This window comes from Protopterus annectens, chromosome 1.part0 (genome assembly GCF_019279795.1).
Source record: "Protopterus annectens isolate FY-2018-M chromosome 1.part0, PAN1.0, whole genome shotgun sequence".
In the NCBI taxonomy this organism is placed as follows: Eukaryota; Metazoa; Chordata; order Ceratodontiformes; family Protopteridae; genus Protopterus; species Protopterus annectens.
In genome coordinates, this window is record NC_056725.1 from 1,386,761,310 (window position 1) to 1,386,786,653 (window position 25,344).

At 41.4% G+C, this 25,344-nt stretch overlaps 1 protein-coding gene across 1 annotated transcript in view; it reads right to left on the minus strand.

The window, feature by feature from the left end:
* The window catches only part of MDN1 (midasin AAA ATPase 1), a 3,484,183-nt gene that overhangs the window by 179,088 nt on the left and 3,279,751 nt on the right, over nucleotides 1-25,344 (minus strand). Inside the window, exon 92 of the mRNA XM_044071809.1 lies at nucleotides 15,992-16,193. Coding sequence (XP_043927744.1) covers nucleotides 15,992-16,193 — 202 coding nt within the window. The remainder of the gene's footprint in view (nucleotides 1-15,991; nucleotides 16,194-25,344) is intronic.

Genomic DNA, 25,344 nt, shown 5'->3' on the forward strand with positions numbered 1-25,344 from the left:
AAGGAGGACATGAAAAATGTATTGGCTAGTCATATTAAGAGTAATATAGGGCACATGTTTAGATTTTCAGTGCTCGATCAGGTTATTTTGGGGGATAGAGGGGGGTCCCCTTAATGACTATTTGGAAAGCAGAGAACTTAGATGGCAGCTAAGAACTAACGCAGCACAGTTTCCAGGACTAAACACAAGTATTTCTATTAGTTCTGTTCTTAGGCTTAAAATGGAAGGTCATTAATGTTCAAAGAGAATAGATATTGTTCCACATTTTACACTTCACAGTACAAATTAAAATACACAATATATGTTTTATAGGTTATTTAAATGTTTTATGAAACTATTTATTCACGATGCAACAAAAGGGTTAATTTATTAACTCATTTTTCAATTATGATGTCATCAATTTTATGAATGGGTCTGATATAAATTGAGTCAGTCTTGTAAAGTTTTGTATCTGTTTGTTATGGTATTCTGAGGAAGTTTTTATTAAAAAAACAAAAGCGCTAAATCAACACAGTGTGGATTCCGTCTTGTCTTTCCTTTCTGAAACTCTTATGCCTTCATAACACTTGACTGCATACTGTGATCATTACTGCTATTACCAAATGTCCCACACTGTGGCTGAAAAAGGATCTAGAACCAGTCCAATTAACCAGATGACAAATAAATGTGCAATATGAAAATTTGTCATGGGAAAAATAAGTTATTTGCTTTAAAAATAACTACCACAGTATACAAGATAAATACAATATTGTTACAGAATTCAAAAATGAATTGAAGGAATTGATGACTGTTTGAATATAAATATCTGTAGGCCTCCATATTTGCACCACTCACTGTGATGATAGGAGGTACTGCTAGCCATGCCAGGGAGGAGTACGGCAACAGATATAAGACTTTTCCCAGCACAACTAGCTGGAATTTTATAAATAACTGTATGTCATTAATATATTAAACTGATCTGTACAGATGCTTGTGCTGAAAATATATTTGTGAGTTCTGCTCGTGTTGTGTTAAAATGTATCAACAGTGAACCCTGCTGAAATGAAGAGAAATGTACAGGTACCATGGTAACTGAATTGAATCTATATGTTTTAACAGAGGACACAGCAAAGGTTAACCAGCTAGCTTGCTTTAACAAAAACAAGGGAAATTTAAATGAGCTGTTAAACCATTAAAACAGCACCCACAGTGTTGAAAGGGACCAGATAAGTTAGGTCTGGAAGCAGCCATTATCTCTTAGCTTTTGTAAACAAGGGGGGTGTTGTAAATGTTTCTGGCTCCTAGGCATTGCCATAAAAGCTCTAAATGTGTATTGTAGCAGTCTGCTAAAGTCCTATCTCAATCTTCAAAAGGAGACACTATGGGAACCTAGAGTCAGGTGACCAAATTAAGTAATTCTGCAAGTCAACTTGGACATTACATTTTACAGGGAGTAATCTCAAGACCATAGAGTATTCTGTTTGGGGCCTGACTAGAAAGACTGCTCACATATTTCATCTTGCCTTGCCCAAGTAACTTAACTAAGGAACAGTAAAATTCTCTTAGATTTAGTCAGGGATATAGTGAAGCTTAGTTTAGAGTGCGTCTTTCTTTATTTGTACGAGTTTGTCCTTCAGTGAACGTTTCAATATTTTTTGTGATTTAAACTTTGTAGTTGACTGTGACTATATATTCAATATTTACATGTTCTTGTAGTTATCATTGTTAAATGCATTTAAATATTTTATTGCGGCTGGGTCTTGTAGAAAGTATCTAACCTTTGAGAGTACTTATATTTATTTGGTGACACTGTGTGGGCCACTCCAGAAGGCCTAGCCATCCTGGTGAACTACAATCATTTGTATTAGTATTAATACTGCACAGTATAATTGGACACCCTTTGTTAAGGGTGTTAGAGTAGTTGATTGTGAAGCATCTGGTGGCAGTGATAACTACTTTATACTCTGGGCAGAAGGAGGGGGCACAGCAGGTACATCTGTACCAGCCTTTCCTAAATAGGGGTGTGTGTGTGTGTATGTGTCAGCTACTTGAGACAGGGACACGAAGTACTGGGTTTACAGAGAGGGTGCTGGAGGACTTGGCTTGGACACTCGGCTGAGGACCTAACCCTACAGCTGTAAAAGTGTTATTGGGGATCTAGAGGGAGACAGCCAGACCTCGGGCTGAGTATGTTCCCTGTGTGCCTGATGCAGAGACATCTGCTTCTAGAAATACTGAGTATCTATTTGTATTCCAAATGCACGTCCCCCTCCAGTGTCAGTGGTGAGGATTCAGGCTCCTTAATTACTGTCCCAGCATGGGAACGACACATAGTGGTGCCTATCACATACTGGTAGCAGTGGGTGGGTGTCACATTTTAATTGGTTGGCAGTGGAGGGATCATCACATGCTCACACACTGTTGAGCAGTGGTCTGGATATTGAATTCCTGTAGCCTGTAAGCAGTATCACTAAAGAAACTTTTACTCTCAGGAGCCACACAGTGGACAGAGTTTCATATCACAAAAGTTTTATTTATTTATTTTTTGTTAGCTTAGTCAGTCAGGGAGAGCAGGCAAGGATGTCAGCAGAGGATTGTGGCAAGCTGACAAGGAACCAGTTGGCTGAGATGTGACGAGCCAAAAGACAGGGGCCTGCCAACCTGACTAAAGGGGAAATTATTGCAGCCTTAATCACAGCTGCATCAAATACAGCAACCAGGAAGTCAAACAGACTGGCATTGGGGATGTACAGCTCCAAGAAACAGGACAGTTCAACTTTTCCTTAGAGGACTTAGAAATCTGTCTGAGGTTAAAGAGAAATAGAATCAGCGAAGAGAGACTGCGGCGTTTGGAGGTCGAAGTAGAATTAGCACAGAGACTGCAGTGTTTGGATGCCAAATAAAATGAGAGGCAGAGGCAACATGAAAAGGAAATGCTGACTCTTCATCAGGGTCATGGAGCTAATGGGGAAGACAGTAACCATGCCCCAGAAGCAATAAAGGTAAGTAAATGTCTTCCTCATTACCAAGAACGTGATACTTTTGAGAGTTTTATTCAGATATTTGAAAGAGTGTACAAACAGTATAATGTTGATCAGGGACTCTAGATACAGTACCTCACCCCATTATTCCATGACAAAGCTGTAACTGTTGTTTCTAAATTGTCTGATACTGATTGTTTAGATTACGATTAAGTTAAGCACTGTTTATTACAATGTTTTAAGTTAACACCTGAAGTTTACAGAAAAAAGTTTTGTGAGCATAAACGCAGGCAGACGAATGTGTGTGTGACTATATTGCTAAACTAAACACTTATTTTCATAGGTGAGTGAGTGGGTGTCAGGCCACCACTTTTGAAAAGCTGGGAGACCTTTTGGTGAGGAAACAAGCTCTTAGCACTTTGCCTGAGGACATGAGAATCTGGCTGGCAGGCATGGAATGCAACTGCAGATGAGTTGGGGAAAAAAGGAGACCTATACCTAACAAAAAGGGCATCACTGCAGAGGAAAAGGATGCCCAGTGCTGCACATGGATATAAGGAAACCCATGGTGGGCAGCCTAAACTGCCCCAACAGAGTCCGCCAGTAACAGCAGAAGCCACTAGTTCAAGTACACGGCCAGGATCAAGAGTTAAACATTTTAAATATAACCAGTGGTGTCATGTAGCATATACATGTCAACAGAAGTAAGGTGGGGAACAAAAGGTAGGGGAGCCAGCAAGTGGGAATAGGAGAATGCCAGTGGTATGTCGTCTGGCGGCAAGAGGGGTACCAAACTACCAGCAGAGTTTATATCCAATATTGCTGGATGGAAAACAGGCCACTGACAAGAGAGAGACAGCCTCTAATATAACCATTGTGAAGCCTGCACTGGTTAAAGAGGAGCAGTACTGGCTTGGGCATTCCACTCCAGTCACAGCTTTAAGAGGGATCCCATTCCAAATGCCTTTGGCCAGGGTTCACCTTGAGTGGGAGGTTGGAAAAGGAAGCAGGCAAGTAGGTGTGTTTGAGGATATCCCTGCAGATATCTTGACAGAGAATGATATTGATATATTGGAGACAGGCATGTGGGTCTGGTAGCTTGGGGGACCCAGACAGACTGCACACCTGAAGCCAGGACGGGTGATGTGGCTACTGCAGAGAGGGAACTACCCTGTAGCAGTGAGGCTGACTGTGAGCCACAGCTGCTGATGGGTACCGATGTTCCTTTGGACAAAGCGACTGCAAGGGCAGAGGTGAGTAGTAGTACTCAGGCTGACAATGAGGCACCGCTGTCAGAGGATACCAGACTTCCTGTGGAAGGGGAGCTGGGAAGAGTTACAAAGACAGAGTTGAAACAGGCTCAGCTCTCAAGACTCTACATTGCAAGGCTTGAGGGATTCTCAAGGAAAAGGGTATTCTGTATACTGGAACAAAGGGTTACTGTATACAGAGTGGACTCCTGAGGGAGGGCTAGAAGGTGAGGTAATTCAGCAATTGGTAGTGCCCAGAGCCTACTGTCTGGCACATCTAGCCATAGCCCATGACATTCTCTTTGCAGGTCATACGATCATAAAGCATACCAAGAGATGCATTATGCAGAACTTTTATTGGCCTGGGATTTCCAGGGATGTAACAGGGTACTGCAGGACCTGTGAGCAGTGCCAAAAACTAGGCAAGACAGCAGACCAGGTCAAAGCTCCTTTGATGCCTTTGCCTGTGATTGAGGAGCCATTTCAGAGAATAGTTATGGATATTGTGGGGTCTCTGAATACCCCAAGTTCCACTTGGAAGAAGTATGTCCTAGTGGTAGTAATTATGTTACTAGATACCCTGAGGCTGTGGCTCTTTGTCCTCCATCGAGGCAGAAAAGGTGGCAAATGCTTTGCTAGAGATTTTCAGCAGGGTAGGTTTCTCAAGAGAAATACTGACCGACAGAGGTGCCAATTTCATGTCAGACCTGCTGGCTTATCTGTGGGAGCACTGTGGGGTAAAGCATCTAAAGACCACCCCCAGACTAAGGATCTTGTTGAGAGGTTAAACTCTACACTAAAGATAATGCTACAGCATTTGAAGACCAAATATTTGCCCCATCTGTTTGCTTACAGAGAGGTACCCCAAGAATCCACAGGTTTTTCACCCTTTAAGTTACTGTATGGGCACAGGGTGAGGCGACCTCTAGATTTGATTTGTAATGAGAGGGAGAGGGAGTGTGAATCCCACAAACAGTTTGTCGTGGCATATGTCCTAAACCTCAGGACAAGACTTAGGAAGCTCATAGGCTTAGTCCAGGAGAACCTAGCAGAAGGCCAACAGCAGAAAAAGGTCTAGTATGACAGAAATGCTCGAGCTAGAGAATATGCTGTGGGGCAGCTGGTGATGGTTTTCATTCCTGTCAGACACAATAAACTGCAGGGAGCTTGGGAGGGACCCCTCAAGGTGATAAGGAAGGTCAGTGATGTTAACTACATGGCAGAACTGCTAGGCAGGAGGCAGGGGCACAGACTGTACCATGTTAACATGATGAAAACTTACCATGACAGGGAGGTCCTTGTGTTGAGTATTTGAAGAAGGCGGCAGTTGTAGTCCGAGGGGGATATATGGCTAAAGGGAGCTAGCAAGCAAAAATCCCAAGTTACTATGGTGGAGTCTAGGGCTGCAGGCATGATATGACAGTGCAACACTGTAGTGGGGTCAGCAATGCAAAGGAAGATGGAATCTCAAGACAAGGAATGGGGTAACATATTCCCAGATAGGCTTATTTCTCTCAAGCCACATTTCTCAAGGGTCACTTAAAAACTAGCTTGAGTCTTCAAAGGCGGGGGATATGACAATAGGAGATACTGCCAGCCATATGCTTGTGCTGCAAATGTATTTGAGCTTTGCTTGTGTTAACTGTGTTAAAATGCATCAATAGTGCACCCTGCTGAAATGAAGAGAAATGTACATGTATTATGGTTATCTGAATTAAATGTACATGTTTTAATAGAGGACACTGGCAAAGCAATGGTTAATCAGAGGGCTTATTTTAAGAAAAATAATGGAAATAGAAATGAACTGTTAATTCATTGACCACCAACCCACACTGCTGAGTAGGACTGGAGACAGTAGGTCTGGGAGCAACCATTATCTGTTAGCTTTTGTAAAGAAGGTGGGAAGTGTTGTAGATGTTTCTGCCTCCTATGTAATGCCATAAAACCTCTAAATGTGTATTGCAGCAGTCTGCCCAAGTCCTATCTCAAACTTCAAAATGAGATATTGTGGAAACCTAGAGTCAGGTGACCAGATGAGTTCATTCTGCACATCATCTGAGATTATATTTTACAGGGAGTAATCTCGGGACAGAGTATTCTGTTTGGGGCCCTGATTAGCAAGACTGCTCATGTATTTTATCTTGCCTTGCCCAAATAAGTAACTCAACTTGGGAACAGTAAAAATTCTCTTAGATTCAGTCAGGAATATAGTGAAGCTTAGTTTAGAGTGTGTTTTTCTTTTATTTGTACAAGTTTGTTCTTCAATGTTAGTTTCAATATTTTCTGTGATTTGAACCCTGTGGTTTACTGTGAATATGTATACATTATTTTCATGTTCTTTTATTATTTACTATTAAATACATTTAAAACTTTTATTGCGGCTGGTTCTTGTAGAGAGTACCTAACCTTTGAGAGTACTTATATTTATTTGGTGACACTGTGTAAGCCACCCCAGAAGGCCTAGCTGTCTTGGTAAACTACTACCATCTGTATTAGCATTAATATTGCACAGTATAATTGGACACCCTTTGTTAAGGGTCTTAGAGCAGCTGATTGTGAAGTGTCTAGTGGCAGTGATAACTACCTTATACTCTGGGTAGAAAAGGGCACAATAGGTACATATGTGCCAGTCTTTCCCAGGGGTGCATGTGAAAAATCAAATCTCTCCGTGAGTGTGTATTCTGTCAGCTACTTGGGGCAGGGACACAACGTACACTGGGTTTACAGAGAGGGTACTGAAGACTTGGCTTGGACACTTAACTGAGGACCTAACCCTACAGCTGTACCAGTGGGGAGTCTTATTGTGGATCTGGAGGGAGACAAACAGAGGCATCCAAACCCCGGGCTGAGTGCATTCCCTGTGTGCTCTTAAGGGAAAGTGCACATCCCTCTCCAGTGCCAGTGGTGAGGATTCAGGCTCCTTGATTACTGGTCCAGCATGGGGATGACAAACAGTGGTGCCCATCACATATTAGTAGCAGTGGTGGGCGTCGCACTTACATGCATAGTTTTTAATGTTGAGCACGAGATTATCATCGAAGACCATACGGCAGTTACTACACTCTGTGGTATTACATGATATAAGGCTGACAAACAGAGAGGAAACAAGCAGGCTGACCTTCCATTTTAGTGCAGAGAATCAGAAAAATTAATTAGAATTACACAGGATAACTATATGTAGCTACATCAGACAGTCTTTGGACTACATTATGGAGGGATTTAACAATGTGGGTTATCTTATGGATGATTAACAATGTGATTTTCTTATGAAGGGTACACTGCCCAACACACTGTTACTATATGTAACTTAATGAGGTAATTAAGGTTAAGATGACAAGATGTGAACTCTGGACAGCATAGAGCAGCCAGGGGTTAGAAGATGTAAACTATGAGCAATATAGGTCAGCTACAGGCTTCTTAGAGCACCACAGAGCAGCTAGTGCTTCCACAGGCTGATTAAAGAACATTTAGTGTTAGCGTATAGTGAGGATCACTGCATAACTGCTGGCTGCTGACTGCACTTGTATCATTAGCAGCACTGTGTGTTTGGTAGATAAGAGACAAGCAGCAGCACTTCGTCCTGAAAGTGGTGTCCACCCAAAGTGAAGCAAAGGCATCTCTTGTACATATCCAACACAGTGAATTGCTAGAGTATGTCCATGTTCAATGACACCAAGCCATGTGCATTGTGGTAGCAAGACTATGAGGCCCTGGAGAGTCACAGTCCAGAACTTAACATACAGGACTGCACTTGCTGAAGCCCAGAACAGAATGAGAGTTGTATAATCTTTCAAAACCATGAAATACAGGATTAAAACTACTGGCTTCTTCATGAAAGAGGGAAGAACGGCATTGTCCCTGTGAAGAGTAGACTCTGGGTCTGTCTACAAAGGTGCAGAAAGGGTTAGGCAAATGGGGCAAATGCCCCAGACACTATCTTGCAAATATGGCACCAAACTGGACAAGTACTTGAATAACAGAAATCAAAAGCAAAAGTTTACCTGCCTTACTGTTTTGCTTCAGGTAAAGTCTGACCATTATTTATTACATGAATAGGCATTCATCTATGCATTCTTTTCAACCATAATATAGTGAATAAACTACAGTTAAAATGTACAACAAAGAAGCATACAACAATATAGGTTCATATGTAAGTACTAAGCAATCATACAAGCCTAACCAATAACCCATTTTCAAAATTTCCATCCAGTCTCAAGAACAGCAGCACAATTAACTATTCAAACTTCTTTGGATAGACAGAAGATGTCTCTGGAATTCAGATGAGCCATACAGATGGCTTTCCAAACTACTCTGGAGATAAGATGGTCAAAAGAAAAGGAATTAAGAGTGCCTAGATCCCTTAATGACAGTGCCTGACTGGAGGGAAGGGGGGGGGGGGGGTGACACCAATATGGTAAGTGAAAATGTTTGTTTACCAAACTGATCTACACTTACACTTTTCAAACACCTGATTTGAGATCATTGCTCTTGGACCAGCTGTTTACATGGTCTAACCCACGACGGAACACATTAAGTCAATGGAAGACCAAACCTTACTCAGTCTGCAATTGTCTGAAAACTTCCTTAACGTTAGGCCAGGTGTGCTGACCAGGTGGTCTAAAAAAAGACTCCAAATTAGAGAGGGCTTAACAGTGAGCCGTGTGGTGTACCACTGTTAACTTTTTTACTTTTGGAAGTGAAAAATGCAACTAACCTACAGGGGTTTTGTCAGACAGCTAACTATTTATTCACTGCACATCATCTAGATTTATATTCAGAGTTACAAGCTTGTTGATAATGCCTGCATAGCTATTTGTATCAAAAGCCTTGGTCAGGTCAAGGCATGCTGTATATACTCTGCAACTACTATTCACTACTTGAGTGACATTTTCAATTAATAAGATTAAAAAGGCAGAGCCCTCCTCTGACAAAGCTGAACTGATGAGGGTCCAGGAGTAAGAGATTTTTCAATACATGGATTAAAGAGGTCTAAGATGACATGCCCCACAGATTTCCATAATGGAGCTAGTGAGACTAACGGGTCTATAATTACTAGGGACTGCAGGGATTGTGATTTGGCTATCCTTATATAACGGCATTATGATGGTTATTTTCAAGGCTTTAGGAAATGAAACCAATGGAGAGGCTTAGATTAAATAAGATAAAGAGGGGTTCATATAGACCATAGAAAGTTATTAGGCTATCGGTCCTGAGGCCCTTACAAGCCTAGTCAAGAATTTAGCCCATGTTCCAACAAGTCAGCACCCTATGCCACCGTCAAGCAGGGACACAGGTGGAATCCCAGGGGAGTATTTTCTGTTCCCCATCTAGGTTGCGCTTAAAAAGGTTTAATGAGGTACTCTGCTTTATGTGGAGAGGAAGTCTATTCCACAAAAGGGGCAGTCTCTGGGACACAAATCTGTCCCACCAACAAGTCCTACTGATGTCACAGACCAGGTTGAGATCATGCATGCGGGTTACTCGAGTGGAGCTTGACTTGTGGATATGCAGCAGTCCCATCAGGGCAGGGTCTGAGATTGTTTTGTATGCCAGAGGTCACCTCTGAGGAGTCTGTACGAGCCTGCGTAGAGGGACAGGGCTTTTAGTCTATCTTTGTAGGGTAGATGTTTGAAGCCCTGGAGTCTCTGGGTGAGGAACCTCTGTGGTCTCTCTAGCTGCTGCATGTACTTTGTGAGGTACATGCCGAAAGGGGCATTGTACTCAATAATGGGTCTTATAAGGGAAGAACAGAGGGATGTTATGACCTCCTTGTCCCTGGATGAGATACCCTTACTAATGAGGTGGGCCATGTAGAAAGCTTTCTGTACAACGGAGGCAATATGGTGGTCAAACGTCAGTTTGCTACCAACCTGGGTGCCCAAGTCCCTCACGACTGATTGCGTGCTTAGTGCTTTATCATCAATGTGATAATCTGTGGGGACGTCATTCTCCCCAAAATGGATGATGATGCATTTTTTGGCATTCAGTTTGAGGCCATGTTTCTGGCACAAGTCATTTGTTTGGGTGAGACCCTTTTGGAGGATGTCCATATTACTAGGGGAATTGATGACCACACCCAACTTGCAGTCATCTGCAAACATGTTGAGCCATAGCCCACTAGATTTGCCCTGCACCAAGTATATCCCAAACAGCAGAGGTCTCAAGACCAATCTCTGGGGTACACCACTTGTTACGGGTCTACTACTTGAGATGGCTTCCACTATTTTGACTAAGTGACTTCCATCAGTGAGCCAGTTTGCTACCCATCTGGTAATATATGGATTGATGAATAGTTGAGAGAGTTTATCTATTATATCTGAGTGGGGAATAGTATCTAAGGCCTTGGCCAGGTAAAAGTTGGTGGTGTGCACCGTCTTCCCCTCATCTATGGCCTTGGTAACAGTCTCAAAGAAGTCAACCAAATTGAACAGGCATGACCTCCCCTTGACAAATCCAAACTGTGAGGGATCAAGTGTCTGGAGGTTGCCAATGTCCTTGTTAATGAGGTCCATGATAATCCCCTTCATGGCCTTGCAGATCAGGCTAGTTATGCTTATGGGTCTATAATTTCCTGGATCGGTGGACACTCCACCCTTGTGCAAAGGGATGACGGTAGCTATCCTCCACTCGGCTGGGATGAAGCCAGTACTCAGGCTTTGGTTGAATAGGGTGCCTAATGGTGTTGCAAGTTCATGCCCGAGTTCATGTAGGATGCAGCCTGGGATGTTATTAGGTCCCATTGGAGGCTGTATTTTTTGCCTTTGAGAGGGTAGTGATGACTTGCACCCTACAGATAAGGGTGTGGGGGGGCAGGTACTGGGGATGTCCTGTTTTACTGATTGGGGGGGGGGGGAGACAGAGGAGTGAAGTTTTCATTGAACTGAATCTGTCTGCCAGCAGGTTGGATATGTGTTGCCCTTGACCACCAGTTCTGAGCAGATCTGGGTGCTTCCCTTGAGATTGTGGACATACAGGAAGAACGCCTTATGATTTTCTTTAGTAAATGTGGCCAGTATGGACTTGTAGTTCGCTTTGGAGGATTTCACTAGTGCTCTTATTTGCTTGTTCAAGCTAAGGAGAGATTGCTTCCAGTTAAACACCTGCTCCTTCTTGGTCCTGGACAGCAATTTTTTCCTTTTACTGAGTTTATTTATTGCAGATGTCCACCAGACAGGTTTACTCTTCCTTGAGGAGGACGATTTTGTCCTGTCTAGTACTCCTGATTCCATACACCTATACAAATGCTCATAGAGTACTTTGGTGTAGGTTTGGACATATGTGCCAGTTTGTGTGGAGGGGGAGGGGGTGTGTGAAGCTGTTTATACCCTCCCTCAGGAGGTGGTAATCAGCTTTGGAGAAGTTTTTTTTGTTTGACCCTAGCTAAGGGGGTGGGGTGGTTGGGGGAGATGGTGACTTCAAACGTGACTGCTTTGTGGTCAGATCTTAAAAGGGATGATGACACTGTAGGGATGCTGCAGTGGTTACTCATGTTGGTTAATACTAAGCACCTCTTGACGGGGTGTCAACCAACTGATCCAAGGCATTTGCATTGACAAAATCATGGAATCTCTGGGTATTTGTGTTTTGGCATGAATATTTCTTCCAATTTATGGTTGGACAGTTAAAGTCACCCAGGATCAGGGTAAAGGATTGAATCTTGATAGATTCTAAGAGGTCCAGATAGGTGGAGTGGGCATCTTGAGTCAGAGTTGGAGGCCTGCAGCTAGCTATGATTTTACTAGAGGTCTTGTCAATTGTTAACTTCACCTGGAGTATTTCTTGTGCATTGTACTGTTTGACCAGCCTAGAGGTGTGTGTGTCTTTTATACATACTGCAACTCCACCTTCTTTTGTTTTGCTGCCCATGGTTTGGGGTATAAATGAATGATAGGATGAGTAACCTGGTATGGCTGGGGTGCTCTCTGCAGCTTTGAACCAGGTTTCTGTGACTGTACAAATGTCAGCTTCTTCCAGGGTTAAGAATGCTTGCAATGAGTGCAGTTTCATGTTTAGACTCCTAGCATTTAGCAGCATGACCTTTAAATTGACATTTTGATGAAATGTTCTTGTTGGTAGTTTTGACCTCATGACACTGCCTAAAAAAAGGCACTATGGGGGAGGCCAGAGCTTTTGCTAGGAGCCTGAAGCCCAAGGAAGACAGATGCAGGCCATCTCTGGCAAACCATCGAGGCTTGTCAGTCATGTCATCCCAGGTTGTCAGGTACTGGATCCCCTTAGAATGACACTAGAAACTAAGCAAACTGTTAAAGTCAGTCATTTGCTATTTGTATTGAAGCATCATTCTGAGCGACGGTAGAATGCTGCTTAAGGCTAGGAACATACCTGCCTGGGACACATACTTAGTAAGCTCAATCATGTCTCTCTTCATATAGTTCAGGGAGGTATGTCTCAAGTCATTCACTCCAACATGGACTATGACAGAGTCATAACAGTACCTGTTGAGAGACTTGAGTGCATTGGTTATATGGCATATTTTAAGGTTAAGAACTCAGTGAGAAAAACTCAAAATGAAGCACAGATTAAATCACTTATAGTCAAAAGAATAGAACTCGCAGTATGAAAAAATATAATTAAACAGCAACAAAATGCAGTTAAACAGTAATGAATTGCAGCAGACAGCAATGAAATATAATCAGTACATCGCTTTGAAACAATAGCTCAGAATCACAACAGTAACAGATCGTGCAAATAAAGCAGCGATTCAGTAGAATACTGTCATCAATTTAGTGAGGCTACCAACAATCAGTAATAAACATGGCAACTAAAAATGAAGTAGAAAGAGGTAGTGTTTTTTTTTTTTTTTTAGTAGAAAGTGAAAAGACAGACGATAAGATAACTCAAGGTTCAAGAGCTAAATGGGTAGACCTTTACTAAGTTCTCACTATAAACAATAGAATGAGCTGATGTAATGTGATTAGGAGGAAGTGTCCAGTATCAACTTTATATTACAGGACGGCAACTCAAAGCCATCAAGATTTAAGACCACCACAGCAGCTGGGCGAGTCTGGGACAAAAACAGCTGCACAGATTACACAGACATACAGTAAAACAGAAGTGCAGAAAACAGTTGAAAATAAGCACTCATCTTTTTCCAATATCACAGCAGAGCAAATGGCAGAAGGTCTATCTCACTGCAGCTTTGAACAGCTTGAACAAATAAGTACAACTAGTTTAAAACACTGGCTATTAAAAGCAGAAAAACAGAAACCAGCCCAATTATCTAATCAAAGTAACAGTGTTGCAGGAATGCCTAGCTAGATCAAACCAGACTGATTCTTTCTGCCACAAAGAAAATAACTAGGCCTCTCTAGACAAAAGATTTCACTACAAGCTCTAAAGGTCACAAACAGTTACAAATATTCAGCTGTAACAGACAACAAAAAGGAGACAACAGTTGCACAGATTACAGATATATAGTAAAACAGAAATGCAGAAAACAGTTGAAAAAAAACACTTATCTTTTTCAAAGACCATATATAGTAATGATAATTTGTCATAATGGATGATATCAGGGCTCATACATGAGGTGTTCTTAACTTATGAGAGGGACTGAGAGGACTTGTTCTACAGTATTTAAAAGAGCTGGCTGGGACACTCAAATCTGTGGAGTAGCTATAACTATGGGTACACTAAAGTCTGCACTAAACTTGTTAGCTAGGATATTAGTTATTTCCTCTGCGTCAAAGTGGGCAGTAATGATGTGGACTAGCTCTGCATACTACTACAATCACTCACAGAAGGGGTGCTGAAGCAGATGTGTGACCTGGGGGTGGGTATTAGGTTCACCAAGTCAACAGTTGCAGACTGCCTTCAACACACGTGTGTCAAAGCATGCACCTGCATGGTGAAAGAAGTGGCAGCTCCCCCTGCCTATGGACAGGGTTGTTCCAGTGCAAACAATGCCCACATTTCCAGGAAATCAGCAAAGGGATAATTAATGGCTATCCGAATGACAGCCTGTTACTGACTGTTCTTGTCTCGATCCTAGGTGAGACTCTCTGTAAAAGAAACACACAGGATTTATCCAACTGGGGGAAGACTGTGATGGTCAGTAAGCGGAGGGACAAAATTTGCATAGAAAAAAAGATTTCATGAACATCAGAACATCCAAAAGAGAAAGAAAAAACAGTACCATCTGGAAAGGAGAATTGATGAAAGTAAGTCTCAATAGCTTTGCCGGTCTTGGCCAGGAGGATGTCTTTATCCTCAGAATCCTGTTAACAAGGAGATAAAGGAAAGGGAGACACTTCACTGCCTCTAACTCCAGTAGGAGGCAATATAGGCTCATGAACTACATAGGGTAACCACAGAATTGCAGGTAAGCATCGGGATACGGGGTCCAAAGACTTAAACATCATAAAATAGAGGCAGCACCTACTTCTGAGAGGCTCACGCAAGATGGTCTGCTAGCACAGAGTTATAATACTTAAAATGCTGTATCACACAAAGACAAGCACAACCAGACAGACAGCAGTTGAACACTGGTGTTGAAGCTCAGAATGTACCAACCCAAAATGACTGATGGACCTGCATGCTCCACTTGTCAACCAATGGCAAGACTGATTCCTCACCAATTTGAGACAGAAAGATCATAAGGAATTATAAGCCACCTTTTAAATGTGCATTGACGGCAGCAGCTTTGAATGATATTGATCTCTAGAGCCTTTAACTTCCCTTACCTTCTCTCTAATCAGACATCGAACCAAGTAAAAGGACCACTTCTACAGAACTCTGTAGTTAGCACCATTAAAATCCATCATCTTCTTCACAGTGATGTAGTCCCTGAGCTTCAATCTTCTCTGCTCTGGGTGGTTGGGTTGATGATCTATTAGTAAGGACAGTCCAACACAAGTTCTGGATAGTGATCTGATGACTCTACAGGTTTGTGAACCTCCAGCAACTAAAGGGGGACTACTTTCCTACAACAAAAATTTGTCTCAATATCTTAACTATGAGGCTTGCAGAAAAGAAATGGGGAGCAAAGGGCTGAGCATGCTTCCTGGATTAGCAGGTAATGTCACAATGTATGTAAGCTACAGATAACCACACTGCCAAGTGCAGGTGCTTTAAAAAAACTCTGAGATAGAAAAACAAATTTAACAGTTACCTACTGCAGACAGCCTTGGACATTACATCTAGCAGTTTCATAAAACAAAAAGCAAACAGATTGTATTCTATATGGCTGAGCCCCAGGCAAAACACTCACAGGGTCCTTACCCTGTAATACCTTATTTTGCCAACATTTATACATATATACATACATATATATATATATATATATATATATATACATACATATATATATATATATACATATATATATATTTTTTTTTTGGGGGGGGGGGACTCCAGCTATTAAAAATATGCATTAAAAAGTATGAAAACAATGCGCATGAAGGCTGAAAGAGGAAAAAAATGAATAAATGTAAGACTTAATGAAAATAATTCTCAAAAGAAGTTAAGCTTACATAACAGAAAAGAAACATCTAAGGCAGAGGACTTTCCAAGGAAGAGACCTATGAAAAAAGAAGGGCAGACCATAACCCACTAATCTAAGGTTTTGGACAAAGGCTGGAATTAAGACAGTCTTCTGGAATGTGTGCTTTACTAAATACCAGGCCACATGGATCACTTGTTAAAAATGTCCATCAAGATGCAGAGTCAAGGGACAGAGTATCCTGTTACTTCCAAATATTAAATTAGTCAACTTCGCTCCTCAATCCAACACAAACTGAAAAAAACAAGTGGATATAGAAATACCATATGTCTGAGCATCATATGATTTGCTGCCTTCTTTAATGTGTTCATATGCATCAGCTTCGTCAGTCTTCTGCTCCAGGGATTGTGCCTTCTGCTCCATTTTATCACTGGACTCTATTGTTTTCAATCGTTTCTGCACACGGTCACTGTAATCTCCCATAGATCGTTCATTATCTGCCTGGCCTGGCTTGCGTTTGAATCTCTGGAAACACAGAAATTCACTTTATGTAATATTCCATTTTCTGGATATAAAAAACATATCAGTTTTTGATGAACATCGCAACATTCAGAGCACAGACAAAAAATCTCTCTCTCTCTCTACATAGATATATATATATATATATATATATATACACATATATATATATATATGTATATATATATATATATATATATATATATAGATATATATATATATAGATATAGATATATATATATATATATATATATATATAGATATATATATACACATACACACACATACATAAACAAATACAAAAAAGGCATGCAAATGTAACACAAAAAAGGAGCCAAGGCAAACACAATAATAATCAATCTTCTTTATAATCTCCCTTTAGATCATTTAGAGCAGAAAAAATTTTGCTATGCAAAAAAAAAAAAAAAATCACAAAGAACTGACAAAAACACACTATACTCAGGATACAGAAAGCGACTTGAGTATGTACAAAGATAGCATCTCTGTGAAAACGTCAATCACATTCCATTACAGATCAGTAAAAGTGGTTTAAGAGACAAGGAACACTAAACTTTTGTTTATGAGAAACCTACTGTAACTCCAGATCTTCACAGACTGCAGGCAGCGGGGTTCATGTCCATGTTACCCTTTTGCCTACAACTCTGCTGTTGAAAGGAAGTTAACCCATCCTCTCAGTCTGCGATTACAGAAAGCAAGAATCCACAGAAGAAACCAAAGAACAGAAAGAAATACACTATCTGACGACTGGAGGAAGGGTTCACATCAGTACGACTCCTGTTCCCTTCAGATGTGGTGTTAATACAGGATTTCCAAGCAACACAGCTGTCGAACATGGATTAAAATCAGAAGGATGTTCAGCTATCGATGAATTTTGAACACTGGAAGTATAGAAGAGTGAGGACATGTTAAAATAAATTCAGCACATATGGAAGAATGCCCTAGGAAAGCAGTCTCTAATTAGAGGTTTAATCTAGGAAAGTTCTTAGTAAATGTACAGGTACTAATCCAGGTTACAGCATCAGTACAGAGGACTTGGGTAAATGCTCCCAAAAACAGACAGTGGAGGTAATAAAAGCCGTGTCAAACAGTAGAGTTTTCCTGCTTGGACATAGGTGACAACAGTGCAAGTGACAAGGCCAACAAGGTATGCTCACTGGGAGGCTTATCCTTCTCAATTTTAAGCACTTCACAAAGCACAGTGCCATCTAATATGAAAAAGACATACATTTTGCATAGATTGGACTGTTCTAGAAAATCTAAATGCAGTTAGGTACACTAAGAGTATATACTGAATATACTCTAATTATGAGAACCAATCCAAACTAAAACCTAAGCCGCATACAAAACAGCTAGTGTTTCTTACACCATAAGGACTGTGTTGTTTAGAGATTCAATAATCAGAGGTGGCAAACAGCTTTTTCAGGAAGGATCTTTCAAAGTGTCGGAAGGAAACTGGAAGTGGCTCAAATGGAAAGAAGATCAGCCTCTCCAAAACAAAACTGAAATCCTAAGAATGAGTCAGTCTATGTATAGTGAGTTTCAAATGAATCAAAACTCGTATGTTTCTAAACAACTGGAAGGTATGCCAGCAGACAGACCTCAATGAGGTCTTGGAAAAATGAAACATCAAAAAGATGGGTCTTAATTAAACTGTACAGCAGGCAACATCTGGACAAATACAGGAGAAAGTCCAGAATTACAAATGCTGGACAGGAAAAAGGAAGAAATTCTTGTTTCTGGCCAAGACATTATTCTGTCTCCATTTTACAGCAAATGTGTATGTGGGAGAATTCCTATGGGCTTTCAAGGAGGACTTTAGAATATAATCAGAACAACATGAAACTCGATCTCTCTGTAATCAAGCTCAAAATACATATGATTCAGCAAACAGGTACCTGTGATCCTGTAAAGTGGCTGAGGGGATACAGAGGTCAGCTCCTGGAAATGGGGGTAGCATATTTGTCTATGCCAAAAAGAAGCTAAAAAAATCATCTAGGATTCCTCACACTCACTGGAGTGGATGTGGTGGAAAGGAATAGCTGAACCCCTCTTTCCACAACTGAGACAAGATGTCTGATCAAAGAGTCTAAGTATTTGAATTTAGAGAGCAGAAATGTCACAGCTTTGCACTAACCTAGTTGCAGACCAGATGACTAAATTCATGGTAATCTCAGAAGTCAAACAGATAAAGATATTGGGACAGATACTTCATTCATGTTTGCTCAGAGTCTACAAAAAGGATCAAAGTGCATAACAGATGCTAAGCCAGATGAAATGTGTTTCTTTCAACTGTGCGGAACAACAGTTTGTGTGGTGGTGGTGAACAGGAACATATTTTATTCCTTATTGCTTGTGATGCAATGTACCTACAGTCATGTCCACTTGATTGGGATCACCTGACAGAAGACTGCCCTGAAAGCAGCAAAAGGTATAGCAGACTGGCAGCAATTCCAGCAAGCTGACATAATAGCACTTTCTGGAACAAGACTGTGGCTTGAATGGATGCATTCCACATGTGCACATCCACCTGTAAAATAAAGCATGAACAGTGAAGTGCCAAGTTAAGAATGACAGTCAAAATGGGCATGCTCAACCAACTCCGGTGACTTGCCTGCTGCACAAGGTCTGGGATCAGAATATTCTTTGCTACTTGTCCAGACGCCAGTCGTGTTGCAAGATAATGTAAGAGCATCTCATATGAATGAAGATGTAAAGAACTGCTGGAATCTGCCTCAGATATCAGATTCAGAACTGACAAATCACGTATCTGTCAGACAACAACAAACTACTGAGTCTTGCTGAGGACGGCTCAAGAAAACTTCAGCAATTAAGATTAAAAAGGACACTGAGAAATTGACAGTAACTAGTTAAGGATGAAGCCAGCACTTGCCCATACTAATGGAGATATCCAAGAACTAAGAACGATTTGCTCTAGACAAAAGGGCAGCTGGCTTGGAAGGGGCTGAGACAGGCTAGTTACCTAGGTGGGTGAAGATGCAAATCCCCAAGACCATAAAGACGCACAGTGGCCTCTGAAAAATGCTGCAAAGACAGAGGTGCAGACATTACCCCCCTTGGGAAATTTTTTGAACTGAATGGCTTTTCCCTAGTATACAGAAGGAAATATAATGTCCATAAGGAGGATAGACAGGATCATGAAGATAAGCATCTTCTTTCTGTGGTGCAGAACCATTCTCAACTGCAGAGGCAGCAGGGCCTTCATGAACATTTTTACAAAATATGTCTGTTTAGTAGCTGGACATTAGAATCTCTGGGTAGAGTGTCACCATTTTCTTAGTAAAGACAATGAACCTTTTCAGGTGACAGCAGAAGTGGTTTAACAAGTTTTTAATAGATTACACACTTGCTCCCATAGCTGAAAGATACACTGAAGAGAAGATGGCAGACTAGGACAATCTGAGGGATAAGATACAAAACTGTCATGTGTGCTTATACTCCTGAAGATGAGTAGTTCCTAGTTTCAAGAAAATGGATTTCCAAGCCTAGTAGTCATGGAAGGCAAATCTTATCCCGCTCCCTGACCACTTTCTGAAACAATGAAAGATGGCTGAGAAGTTCTGAAAGAGCTCGTGAAGTATGGATATGGAAATATAAGCTACTAGGAGGTTCACATTCACAATGGATTTTGAAGGGCAAGTTCCCTATTTGGAATCCCTTTTACGGGACAGAAATAGACATTGAAAGAGCAACCTGCTACCCATGTTATATCTTGATTCCAGCTATTGCACACATACTTCAGTCTTTCTCTCTCTTTCTCTCTTCTCTCTCTCTGTTTTTCCTGTGTGTCTATCAGCTATCAAACCCTCCATCCATAGCACTCAAGCCCATTTGTTCTTGATGCATGGGGCTCCCATCTCCACAGACAAGAGCAGATCAAAGGGAGCAGCCTTCGTTACAGCCATGGAGGTGTTTGCAGCCCTGTAGATGCCTGCCCATCCATCTGCTGCCATGGAGAGACAACACCTTCATCCCAGTGGCCTGTGGGTCTTCATTTGTTCTACCAACTCACACACACACACACACACACACACACACACACACACACACACACACACACAGACTGGGCCTGTTTCTATTTCAAGAGAGACCCCAATTAGCCCCAAGTCAGGGAACCTTACAGTGCCTCCCCTCATCGACTATCATCATCTAGGGCATTTGCTTAAACAGGCTGATTCCCAGGATCCAATACCTTGGGAAGGGAGGCGGTAATACGCTCTTCTGAACAGAATAGGGCTTAAAAGGTATAGTAGTCAGAATAACTACTCTGTGTAGAAACCTTGGATAAGCTCAAAGTCAAAGCTAACAATATCTCGTCCAACGTTGACCAAGTTAATTCCACTGACTCAAATCTAGGGCTCAAAGCTCAGGTAAAATATGTTATACTGGTGTCAACATTGACACCATAACCGAGAATTTGGGCTAGTGCTGAGGAGAATTGTAAGCTCTGGGAAAGCCCATATGGGCATCAGTTTTGAGAAGTTCTGTTTAAAAAAAAAAAAAAAAAAAGTTCAGTTACATTATTTGAAATTCAATATAAAGAATAAAGATTATTACACAAAAATGGGTCCACGTATAGTGACCACAAACAAGCTGCTCTCCTGTTACCTATGTAACATGCAACTAAACTCTGCAAAAACAAAGACTACTCCCTACTACTTGACTATGTCTGGAAAGGAGAAGGATTGACTGCCAGTCCAGCGACATCACTAAAGTCAGACCCATGAATCCACATATGAAACGTGTTACACAGCTTATGGATAAGCCACCTACATCTTAATTTTTGGCTGACAGTTTAGCAATAGTCACTAATACTAGTAAAACACCATTTATTTAGCAGGCACCTTGAGTGCTTGTTAGCCATACCTTCCTTGCTATCCAGTGCTGAGATCCATCAAATGAGGATAAGAGATTACAACATTTGCAAAGGTGAAGCACATATGATTAAAGTACAGTTATGCAAAATCTTACTATAATGGTAGATGTCCTTCTCTTCACTGATGCAGTATTCCTTACAATAGGGATACCCTGCCAAAGGTGGCCTGACATCCAGCCAGTATACCAAAACCTTTAGGTTGCTAAGGGTATGCCGTGCATCACATGTATGCTCCCCATGTACAGCAGAGGGCATAAATGTTATGTCCAGATGTACCATCCTCAGAATTGAGAGCCCCAGTATGCACGCCAGTCCAAGGATTAGAGAGGTACCAGGCACATCCAGAAGAGAAGAGAGCCAGGGGAGGAGGGAGGGAATGAATACTGCAACAGTGAAATGGAAGGACCTCTACCATTATGGTAAGATTTTACACAACTGTACTATGTCCTTCTATTTCACTGTTGGAGTATTCCTTACAGTAGGGAAAGTGCAAAAGCTCATGAAGAGAGGGAGGAGAAGAGAGCCCTCTAAGAACCCATGAAGGATGGCCCTATGAAAACCAGCTCTAACGCTGAATATCACAGCCAACTTACAGTGATTGGTAAAAGTATGCATAGGAGTCCAGTTATCTGCCTGAATAATAGAGTTAGTATCTAAACCCTCGAAAAAAGCACCAGAAGAAAAAACAGCCCTAGTAGAATGAGCCTTAAATGAAGAAGGCAGGCTCTTTCCATGAAAAGAATAACAAAAATAAATGGCTTTAGATATCCAAGAAGAAACAGTTTGCTTCGAAACAGACATTCCCCAAAGATCTAGGATGAAAGGAAACAAAAAACTGATCAGATTTGCAAAAAGCTTTGGTCATATCCAAATAAAATCCAAGTTGTCTACACATACCCAAACTGTGTAAAATCTTCTCATTAGCAGATTGTGGAAAAGGGAAAAAGTAGGCAAATGAATAGACTGATTAAAAAAGACAACTCATTCACCACTTTGGCCATAAAAGAAGGATTAGTACGAAAGGACACCCTTTCCTTATGGAAAACTAAAAAAGGGGGAGCAGCCATAAGGGCCTGAAGCTCAGACACCTGTCTGGCAGAAGTAAGGGCCATCAAAAGAACAATGCTGCAAGGAATGCTGCAGGCTCAAAAAGGAGCCTGAGTTAATTTCTCCAAAACAAAATTAAGGTCCCAGGAAGGAGGAACAGGCTTCCTGAAAGGTGTAATATGAAGGACGCCTTTAAGAAATTGTTTATCCTCAGGTCTAGAGGCCAAATGGGGGTGCTACAGGCAGAAAGAGCTGACAAGAAATATATGCCAATCCAACACTGCGCAATTCATACAAATAAGACAGAACTAATGGAACATCCACAGAAAGTGTATCCAGGTTACGAGAAAGACATCAAACAGAAAACCTCTTCCATTTGGATAAGTAGGATTTCCTAGTATTAGGTTTCCTGGTTCCCTGCAGGACCCTCAGCACATCCTCAAAAAAAGAGGGGTCTATATTGAATCAAAATCCAATCACCCACAGTGTGAGTGGAAGAATGGACAGGAGGGGATGGATGAGAGATCCCTTATCTTGTGTGAGCAAGTCCACCCTGTGAGGTAACTTGTGATGATTGCCCGTGACTAAATGCAGAAGAGGAGGTAACCAATGCTGTCTGGGCCAAAAGGGAGTCACCAGCAAGATTTTGGGAGCATCCGGATTTATCTTGAACAGGACTTTTGGAATGACGGGAAGGCATAAAAAAATCCCCTCCCAGGAAAAAGAGAGGGCATCCACCCTTCCAGACCAGAGAATATGGGCCTCTGGCACAAAAAGAGAAAGTTGTCTGATCAGAGGGGAGGCAAACAGATCTACTTGAGGAGTACACCACTGCTGGACAATGTCCAGAAATACATCCCTGTGAAGCATCCACTGCTCACAGAGTCTGCCACAATGTTCTTACCTGAGTGAATGTAAACTGCCTTGAGTCACTTGATACTGGATAGTTAGCTCCACACTTGAAGTGCTAGCCTGCACAAGGGATAAGATGATATTCCCCCTAGCTTGTTGGCATACTGTACGACTGTGGTATTTGTCTGTTACTACCTTCAGGGGCCCTGGAATGATGAAATGCCTGAAGAGCCAACAGAAGAGCTCTCATCTCTGACACTGATGTGGTCTTTCTTTTCCTGAAGCGACCAGATGCCCTGCACTTTTAGAGAGTCAAAGGAAGCCCCTCATCCCATGCCTAAAGTGTCTGTAAACAGCTCCTGAGAGGGAGTGCTGGTTGAAAAGGAAGGCCTGGACTGAGTGACAAACTGCTGAATCTACCAGTGAATTTCCAGCTTGAGGCATGGAAAAAGACAAAATAGGAAATCTATAGGATGACTATGTTGAAGCCAAACTGACTTCAGAAACCACTGACATTTTCTCATGTGGAGTTTGGCTAGAGGGAGTATGGGAATTGTGGAGGCCATGAAACACAGAGCTCTTAGAAATTCCCTGGCTGTACTGAAGCCAGAAGATGAAGGGACTGAAACAGCCTTGGGAGGAGGCAAGGATACCAGCATTGAATAGTGTGGATCCTACATCCCAGAAACACAAGATCTTGTGTAGGAGCCAGGAAGGACTTGGAAATTTATAGTGAATCCCAGGCTTTACAGGAGAGAAATGGCAAAATGAAGATGCTGCAACAGAACGTCTGGAGAGGGTGCCGAAAAAGTTGGTTGTCCAAGTAGGGAAAGACATAACCCCCTTAACCTGCAAAAAGCAATCACAGCAGTCAGGCATTTGGTGAACACCTTTGTGGCAGTAGAGCCAAAGGGCAAAGCAGAGAAATGAAAATGCCAGGAAGCAACACAGAAATGTAAAAACGTTCTGAAAAATGGATGAATAGGGATAGGAAGACAAGCATCCTTGATGTCCAGAGAAACTAGAAAAGCCTGATGAATCAGCAGAGGAAACAAGGTCTGAAGGAACATCTGAAAGGAAGGGACCTGCAGAAAAGTGTTTAAGATCCGGGTCTCCAAGTGCCCTCTTTCCTGGGGACCAAGAACATTCTGGAATAAAACTCATTCCCCTTTGAGAAACTGGAAGTTCCTGAAAAGCCCCCTAAGTCAAGAGACCCTGAAGCATCTCTAGAAAAAAGGCTAATTGTCCCTGAGGGGCCTGAGGAAAGATTTCCAGACCATGTAATGCCCTTGGCGAATGATGGAAAGAACCCAAGAATCTTGAGTAATCTTTACCCAAAGAAAAAGTGAAAGGGAAAGATGAAGAAAAAGAGGTATGTGACTGAGAAGTACAGGATAGTCAGACAGCACCTGGTTTGTCAGGAAAAGATGATTTCTGAGCTACAGGAGTCTGGGTAGCCTTAAGCAGGAGGAGCTCTTCTACCACCCTTCTTACCTTCAGTGGAGGGTGAGACTGCCTACGGACAAAGGACAGCTTATTAGGGTAAATCCTTTGGAATTCAGGTACAGGAGAAAAAGATAGGTTTTAAATCTTGTAAAGCTATATCCTTTTCCTGTAGGGACTTGAATAAATCAGCAGCACCAAACAAATGCTCGTTATCCAGAGGGGTATCCATTAACTTAGCCTTAATATCAACAGGCAAAGGTTGAAGTTGAAGCCAGGAATATCTCCTCAGCACAATGCCAAAAGCAGCACGCTTAGAACAGCCCTCTGCTGCTTCATAACTGCTTTTAATAGAGTGGTGAGCCACCTGAGAAGTCCCTAACAAGGAGAGAGCAGAAACAATGTAAAAAAACAACTCAAACAAATAAACTCCAAAAAAAGCAAAGCAGTAATTTTCCACACGATTTAATGTTAGCGCTTTTGTACACAGTTTTACATGCACTTCTTCAGACATTAATTACTCCCAAAATGCAATATGTTTTATAGTCCACTTAACTAATTAAATACATTAATTAAAACCACATGATGATAATAATTATGTACTACATCTTCAAGTTCAATTTTATAGAAAGTTTGTATATATTCATACTTGTATATCTGACCTTAAACAGAAATGCTTCTCCGGTACATATATATATATATATATATATATATATATATATATATATATATATATATATATATATATATACACACACACACACATGTATTTATGGCCATAAAGTTTGGGGTATGCACAAATGTGGGCAATGTCATTACTGTAAATATATCCAGACAGGAACCCACGTGAGAATTAAGGGCATTAAATATAACATAAAAGTTAGATTTAATTGTGAAAGC